Below are 8,834 nucleotides of genomic sequence, written 5' to 3' on the forward strand. Positions count from 1 at the left end.
TAAGCTTTCTTATTGTCACAAGCAGGCTTACATTAACATTGCAATGAAGTTACTGTGAAAAGCCCCTAGATGCCACATTCCGGCGCCTGTTCGGGTACACAGAGGGAGAATTCATTATGTCCAATTCACCCAACAGCACCGGAGCACCCGGAGCAAACCCACGCAGACACGGGGAGAACGTGCAGATTCCACACAGACAGTGACCCAAGTGGGAATCGAACCAGGGTCCCTAGCACTGTGAAGCAGCAGTGCTAACCACTGTGCTATGTATGTATACTTCAAAATGGAGAGTGATAGATATTTCTGGGTCAAGGAATTAAGACAAATGGGGTTGATAGGCCTCAATCAGACTGAATGGCAATGCAACAGGAAACTGGAGGAAACCAGACCCTCAATGCAAATTCCAAAACTAATATTGTGCCATTCTACCAGCAGAGGGAGGCAGAGATGGAGCGAAAGTGAAAGGAGTGAAACTACAACATGATTTCTCGGAAAACAGAGAGATTACCAGAACCTCACTGTGGTCAACAACATGTTATTTATACAGTACAGGAAGTGTGAAGCTGGTCAAACAGCAAGAGAAGCTGCAGCTCTGAGAGAGGGGGAGACAAGATTACAAAATAATCTTACAAATGGATATAGATAGGTTAGGAGAGTGGGACAAAATTTGGCAGATGGAGTTTAATGTGCGAGGTCATGCATTTTGGTCGAAAAATGGTAAGGCAATTTATTATCTAAATGGGGAGAGACTCCGGGGAGCTCCATTGCAGAGGGATCTGGGTGTCCTCGTGCATGAGTCACAGAAAACTAGCATGCAGGTGGAGCAGATAATAAGAAAAGCAAATGGAATGATGACATTTATAGCAAAAGGAATAGAGTTGTTACAACTGTACAAGGTATCAGTAAAGGAACAAAAGGAAGTGTTGTTACAACTGTACAAGGTATCAGTAAGACCACACCTGGAGTTTTGAGCACAGTTTTTGTCCCCTTATTTGAGGAGGGATGTAGTGACATTGGAGGCAGTTCAGAAGAGGTTCACTAGATTGATTCCAGTGATGAGGGGTTTGTCGTGTGAGGAGAGATTGAGCAGTTTAGGCTTATACTCTCTATCGTTTAGAAGAATGAGGGGTGAGTAAACCTTCAGAAAATTGGCCTTGACCACTTACCAGATATTCACCAGATACCCACTAACATCTCACCTCGTCCCCTGTAATACAGTAGAAACAAAATCGTACAGGATGAAAAATTAGAAAAGTAAAAGTCCTCAGCAAACTTCCGCTTCTCACCAAACTTCCGCACTCTATCCAAAGTCGTGTGCAGTGCTGGTTGCACCGAGAATGGGCGGCACAGTGGTTTGCACTATTGCTTCACAGTACCAGGGTCCCAGGTTCGATTCCCGGATTGGATCACTGTCTGTGCGGAGTCTGCACGTTCTCCCCGTGTCTGCGTGGGTTTACTTGGGGAGCTCCGGTTTCCTCCCACAAGTCCTGAAAGATGTGCTGTTGGGTGATTTGGACATTCTGTATTCTCCCTCCGTGTACCCGAACTGGCGCCGGAGTGTGGCGACTGGGAGCTTTTCACAGTAACGTCATTGCAGTGTTACAGTAAACCTACTTGTGACAATAATAAAGATTATTATTATTAATGCCTGAATATCTGTGTGCTGAACAAAGAGACCAGCCGGCTGCAGGTAGAGAAAGGCCAGTTTCTTTAATTAACTCTTTCAACTGATACCAGTGGATAGCTGCCATGCCCCTACTTAGGGCCCTGGTATTTGTAGTTAGAAATTAAACACAAATGCAAACAACATGTGATTTTTGGAGATATTTCAAATTTCCCTCTTCTCACCAAACTGAGTTGTACTCAGTGATTCTGACGAGACACAATTTGTATCAACATTGAAGGGTCCCTGATCACACTCGGGTGTTGTGATGCCCAGAGTCAAATAGTCTCCCCGTCTATAATGGCTATTGGAGATCACAGGGCATTGATAAGACACCCCCAGCAAGGGGGATGGGAAAGGAATGGAATTGGGTTGAAAAGAAGCATTCTTATCTTGGTGTTTAATATGTTTCAGTCAGAAGTATCTCACATCAATACAAGATAATCATCGTTCTCCTGGATATTTTCCAGCCATAGACAGCCTGCTCCTTATCTCCAGAGACTGACCCCTATCCGATTGGCGTTCGGAAGAATCAGGAATACAGGTGCGTTATGATGATCATTATGCTGTGAAATTATCGGTTTGGAGATGGTAAAGAATGTGACTTGTCAGTGGACAGGATAAAGGGAAATGGAAAAAAAGAATGGGAGAGATGAAGCAGAAACGTACAGCAGCATCTAAAAGAGCGAGAGAAGAAGATCCAGAGACAGACAGCAGCATCGGAACGAGAGAGAGGAGGACCCAGGGACACACAACAGCTTCTAAAAGTGAGAGAGAGAGAGAGAGAGAGAAAGAGAAGAGGACACAGAGACAGACAGCAGCATCGGAAAGAGAGAGAGGACCCAGGGACAAACAGCAGCATCTGAGTGTGTTGAGTGTGACCCAGAGACAGACAGCAGCATCAGAAAGAGCGGAAGAGAGCCAAGTGTTCACCTTTTTAGTTTTATGTACCCTATCCCAATATGCTTGTGGTTCGGAGAATAATGAGGGAAAACAAACAATTCTCCTTTGTTTCTGGTTGGATAGAGAATATGGAAGGAAAAGGGATAGAAAATAACCTAATGATGCACCAACAACTAGGGCTAGGGGTGAGATTCAGCAGCCAGGTCGCACCTGATTCGATGGCAAGATGAGGATGTTGATTTACGCAAGAGACCTGGTGAGATTCACGACGCTCGAAACACCTTGCGAGATTGAATACGCTGGGAAAAATCCAGCCATGCATATTTAAATGAGCCAATCGGCTGATTTAAATATCCATTCACTGGATTCACCCGGGGCTGAGGATTTACCAGCCATGCATTGCCGACCTCACCATGGCAGTGCTTCATACTGGTCTACCCAAACGTGGAACAGTCGTAACGGCCCCTGGGGTTCTCCCAGGTTATTGGAGACCCGCAGATTGTCGGGGACTGGCACTGTCAGGGTGCCTGGAATGCACTGCCAGGCTGGCAGTGTCAAGGTGCCCGGGTGGCAGATTGCCTGTGCCAAGGATTGGGCCCGGGGTGACTTGCTCATAAGAGGTGGGGTGAAGGGGTCTTGAGGACCCCTGAATAGGTACGTTGGGTGTAGTGGGGGTCCAAAGGCAGCGGTGGAGATGCTGAAGGGATTTAAAAAATCAGGACTGCCATTAAAATAGGCGCTGCAATCTCCGAGTAGTAGCAATAATAATAATAATAATTGCTCCGCCCACTCCAACAGCCGGATTCCCGCCGAAATGATACCAGCACTGGGAGAGGGGGCTCCAGGGGAGATAGCAGCACTGGGAGAGGGGGCTCCAGGGGAGATAGCAGCACTGGGAGAGGGGGAGACAGGGGAGATACCAGCACTGGGAGAGGGGGCTCCAGGGGAGATAGCAGCACTGGGAGAGGGGGCTCCAGGGGAGATACCAGCACTGGGAGAGGGGGCTCCAGGGGAGATAGCAGCACTGGGAGAGGGGGCTCCAGGGGAGATACCAGCACTGGGAGAGGGGGAGACAGGGGAGATACCAGCACTGGGAGAGGGGGCTCCTGGGGAGATAGCAGCACTGGGAGAGGGGGCTCCTGGGGAGATAGCAGCACTGGGAGAGGGGGAGACAGTGGAGATACCAGCACTGGGAGAGGGGGCTCCAGGGGAGATACCAGCACTGGGAGAGGGGGCTCCTGGGGAGATAGCAGCACTGGGAGAGGGGGAGACAGGGGAGATACCAGCACTGGGAGAGGGGGCTCCTGGGGAGATAGCAGCACTGGGAGAGGGGGCTCCTGGGGAGATAGCAGCACTGGGAGAGGGGGAGACAGTGGAGATACCAGCACTGGGAGAGGGGACTCCAGGGGAGATACCAGCACTGGGAGAGGGGGAGACAGTGGAGATACCAGCACTGGGAGAGGGAGAGACAGGGGAGGTACCAGCTCTGAGAGAGGGGGAGACAGGGGAGATACCAGCTCTGAGAGCGGGGGAGACAGGGGAGGTACCAGCTCTGAGAGAGGGGGAGACAGGGGAGATACCAGCACTGGGAGAGGGGTCCACAGGGGAGGTACCAGCCCTCGGTGAGGGGTCCACAGGGGAGGTACCAGCACTGGGAGAGGGGGAGACAGGGGAGATACCAGCCCTGGGAGAGGGGTCCACAGGGGAGGTACCAGCCCTGGGAGAGGGGGGGACAGGGGAGGTACCAGCCCTGGGAGAGGGGGGGACAGGGGAGGTACCAGCACTGGGAGATCGGGAGATACCAGTACGCTTTGTGCACGTGAAGTCGGGACAGCCCGAGTGAGGATTGGAACTTGGTCATTTGGAGCAGTATGGTAATTAAAGAGATAAGTGGTGAATTGACTTGTCCTGTTTTTCAGTTAAATGTTTGTGTCTGATTGGCTGAAGCTGCCCCACCCTAATTGCTGAGTGGCAGTTATCTGTCAATCACCTGAAACCTGATTTAGAGGCCAAGGTGTAACTTGCATTCTCTTTCAGAATAACTTGTGTGAGTCATCTCAGATTAGCGAGGCTCTATATAAGAGAGAGGCATATAACGCACACTCAGTAAGTGAGAGAGCCCGAGTGAGGATTGGAATTTGGTAATTTGGAGCAGAGTGGAGGTGTTTGTTCCCTTTTTGTTTTGTTTTCTTTCTAACTGGTATTCTGCCAGGAGAGATCCAGAGAGCATCCTGGGAAGGTAAGTGATATAAAGATCTACCTCATTTCATGAGCTGTGACCAGGAGAAGCAGTATGCTTTATGGGGGAATGTAAGGGCAGTTTGGGAGATGGTGAGGGAGATCTGTGTGGGCGAGGCAGTAGCTACTCTTGATTTTCTGAAACTGTCAGCAAGTTCGGACTGAAAACAAATTTAAGTGACATCACAGTGATTTGATTGGCTGATAGGGAGCTGTGCTAAATTTGCAAAGCTATTTAAATTACTGGTTAGAAATTGTGTTGAGACTGAGATAATAAGGATATATATTTTAAAAATGTTTAAATACATATATTTTTTAAAAACGAATGAAATAAAACAGAGAAAGGAGGGTCAGGGGATGTGTTGTTCCTGCATGATGTGGGATCTGGTGGACCCCTTTGTGGTTCCCAGTGACCACATCTGTAGTAAGTGTTGGTTGCTTGAGGATCTCCGGCTCAGAGTTGTTGAGCTCAATTCTGAACTTCGGACCATGTGACACATCAGGGAGGGGGAGAGGTATCTTGACTCTGTGTTTCAGGAGGCAGTCACACCCCTTAGACTATGAACCTTCAATTCAGTCAGGGACAGGGGGGTGCGGCTGTGAGTGAGGCAGGTAAAGGAATCCAGAAAGTAGGGTTGCAGGAGCCTTAACCCTTATCCTTGTCCAACATGTTCGAGCTTCTTGCTCCCTGTGTGAACAGGGACTGGAGGGAGAATGAAAAAACTGATCACCGCACCGTAGTACCGTAAGCCGTTCAAGTGGGGGAAGAGAAAATAAATGTAGTTGTAATTGGGGATGGTATAGTTAGGAGATTTGGCACTGTTCTCTGTCACTAGGATTGAGAGTCCCCGAAGGTTGTGTTGCCAGCCTGGAGCTTGGGATCAGGATATCTCAAATGGGCTGCAGAGGAATCTGGAGTGGGAGAGTAAAGATCCAGTTGTCATGGTCCATGTTGGTCTAACGATATAGGTAGAACAGGAACAGAGGTTCTGCTAAGGGAGTGTGAACAGCTCGGAGCTAAATTAAGAAGCAGATCCAAAAAGGTAATAATCTCAAGATCACTACCTGAGCCACAAGCTAATTAGCACAGGGTCAATAATATTAAGGAGGTAACTGAATGACTCAAAGATTGATATGGGAGGAATGGGACATTGGCACCAGTACTGGGGAAGGAGGGAGCTGTTCTGATGGGGGCGGTGTTCATCTGAATCATGCTGGGTGCAGAGTCCTAGCGAATTGAATAATAGGGCTGTAGATAGGGCTTTAAACTAAATAGTAGTGGGGCGGGGGCGGGGGGGGGGGGGGGGGGGGGTGTTCAGTTGTAGGGAAATTAGAAACCCAATTTAAAGGAGGTCAGAGTGCAAGATAGCGATGTGGCGAATGGTTACCAGAAAATAAAGGTGGGGAACAGAATGGTTGAATATCTTTATGCATCAAAGAATCATAGAAGAGTGGGGAAATTGAACATTTAAACAAATTTAGACGCTTTGTGTCTAAATGCAAGAAGCATTCGGAACGCTGAAGTGAAAAAGTTAAAACTGGAAAAAGCATCAGGATCTAATGGATTACATGCAAGACACTTGAACAAATGCTGACAGAACTGGTTATGTAATCCTCACCATCTGCAGGAAATCTTTTGGATTGAAATCGTGACTGAAAGTTGGAAATTTAGCTCCCCTATCCTCCGGCTTTCCAAAAGGGCCACAGGAACTGCCAGCGTTCCAACTCAGCTTCTGTGTGAATAATGATGCCCTGAAAGAAAGGATGATAAAGTGTTTAGATCGGTAGTGGCGTGGGTAAGAATGGATCTGGGTGGATCCAGAGGAGAGATGCCTTAAGCAACATGTTTGCTGAACGTTTATAACACCAATTTCCAAAAATTGCACGGAGCACAGAGATAGGAAACCAAAGGTGGAACCTAAGTAAAGACACCTGAACTCGGGAGAGAAGATAATCATGGGATTATTGTTGGGCGTGATTGTTAACTTGGCTTCTGCTGTAAAATGACTGACATTCGATGGGCTGAATGGCCTTGTTTTGTGCTGTATCATTCTGTGATTCTATAGTCAGCATCACAATTCCTATCCTGTTATGTGCAGGGTAAAGGGCAAATCTGGCAAAACTCTATATTGGAGAACTCTCTCTGGTTCAATGCACCTGCCCATTGTTGAGTGCGTTTGCAGGCGGTTTTTGAATGTATTTGACGACTACTCTGCTCTGTATGGTATCAGTAATTAATGTAGATCTCTACCTTACCCTGTCCTTTCAGGAATCAATGGATCAGATCCGATACTACACACACTACAGTGCCACAGATGTTAAAGATCTGGTAGCTGCTTATCAACATGGCGGAATGGCAAATCTTCAAGGAGAGATGGAGAAAAAAGCAAACACATTTAAAAATGTGAGCCTTAATGTTGCAATAATGGGTGGATCAGGTGTGGGCAAATCAACCTTAATCAATGCACTAAGAGGCTTAGATGTGAACCATGCAGATGCAGCACCAACTGGTGTTGTGGAGACCACAATGAAACTAACACCCTACCCACACCCCACTCTACCCAACGTGACCTACTGGGACTTCCCTGGAGTCGCTTCTATCAACTTCCCAGTGAAACAGTCCCTAAAACAGACCAACTTCTCACAGTACGACTTTGGTTTAATTGTTTGTGCAGAGCGCTTCAGTGAACATGACAAACTTCTAGCCACAAAGATGAAGGAGGCTGGTAAATCCATCTTCTTTGTACGTTCTAAGATTGACCAGTCTATTCAAAATGAGAGTAGGAAGCATGGTTACAACAAAGAAAAAGTGTTGGAGGGAATCAGGGAGTATTGTTCCAAGTCATTGGCTACTATAGGGATAAAAGACACTCCGGTTTTTCTCATATCAGGTGAAGACATGGATAATTATGATTTTAATGATTTAAAGAGTGCCCTGGACTCTATCCTGCCAGAAAAAAAGAAGGATCTGTTTGCCATGGCTCTCCCAAACACCTCCATTGCGGTTATTAAAATGAAAGAGGAACGTTTGAAGATTTTCATCCATGTAATTGCTACAGTCTCTGCAATTGGTGGTGCTGTTCCAATCCCTGGCTTGTCCTTTGCTTGTGACCTTGCCATTATTCTCTCATCACTGCTGTTAATGCAGCAGATTCTGGGGCTGGATAATGCCTCCATTCAAAATCTCGCTCGGACAGTGGGGAAACCTCGGGCTTCCCTGTTGCGTAACGTCAAGGACTCATTTGTGTTTGGGGAGATAAGTAAGGATCAGGTGTTGATGTTGCTGAGTCGAAGCTCCATGGCGCTAGCTCTGACAGCAGCAGAACCAATCCTCGATTTTATACCAATTGTGGGATCTATCTTTGGGGCGGCCTCTTCATTTTGGGTAACGCACACCATGCTGAAGGATGCACTGGAGGAGTTTGTGGAGGCAGCATGTACAGTCCTGAAGAATGCCCATAACCTCGTGTAATCCAATACAAATAAACCGAGAGAAAAGGAAATATAGCAGAGCACCGTCCCTTACAGACATATTCTCTCTCCGGACGCTCTGTCTGGACGCTCTGTCCGGGCTCTCTCTCCGGACGCTCTGTCCGGACTCTCTGTCTCTGTCCGGACTCTCTGTATGGATGCTCTGTCCGGACTCTCTGTCCGGACTCTCTGTCCGGACTCTCTGTACTGATTCTCTGTCTCTGTCCGGACTCTCTGTCCGGACTCTCTGTCTCTGTCCGGACTTTCTGTCTCTGTCCGGACTCTCTGTCTCTGTCCGGACTCTCTGTCCGGACTCTCTGTCTCTGTCCGGACTCTCTGACCGGACTCTCTGACCGGACTCTCTGACCGGACTCTCTGTCCGGACTCTCTGTCCGGACTCTCTGTCTCTGTCCGGACTCTCTGTCTTTGTCCGGACTCTCTGTCTTTGTCCGGACTCTCTGTCTCTGTCCGGACTCTCTGTCTCTGTCCGGACTCTCTGTCCGGACTCTCTGTCTCTGTCCGGACTCTCTGTCCGGACTCTCTGTCCGGACTCTCTGTC

The 8,834-nt window shown here is 48.1% G+C and overlaps 1 protein-coding gene across 1 annotated transcript; it reads left to right on the forward strand.

The window, feature by feature from the left end:
• The first annotated feature begins 693 nt into the window (after positions 1-693).
• Positions 694-8,276, forward strand: LOC119965365 (interferon-inducible GTPase 5-like). The gene is made up of 3 exons (XM_038796084.1): positions 694-717; positions 2,078-2,207; positions 7,074-8,276. Exon 3 carries the CDS (start codon positions 7,080-7,082, stop codon positions 8,274-8,276), a length of 1,197 nt encoding a protein of 398 aa, XP_038652012.1. The 5' UTR covers positions 694-717; positions 2,078-2,207; positions 7,074-7,079.
• The last annotated feature ends 558 nt before the right edge of the window (positions 8,277-8,834 follow it).

This window comes from Scyliorhinus canicula, chromosome 1 (genome assembly GCF_902713615.1).
Source record: "Scyliorhinus canicula chromosome 1, sScyCan1.1, whole genome shotgun sequence".
NCBI lineage: Eukaryota > Metazoa > Chordata > Chondrichthyes > Carcharhiniformes > Scyliorhinidae > Scyliorhinus > Scyliorhinus canicula.

Excerpts from the sequence above, each read along its gene's own strand:
- LOC119965365 (XM_038796084.1), top strand. The coding sequence starts at position 7,080 with ATGGATCAGATCCGATACTACACACACTACAGTGCCACAGATGTTAAA.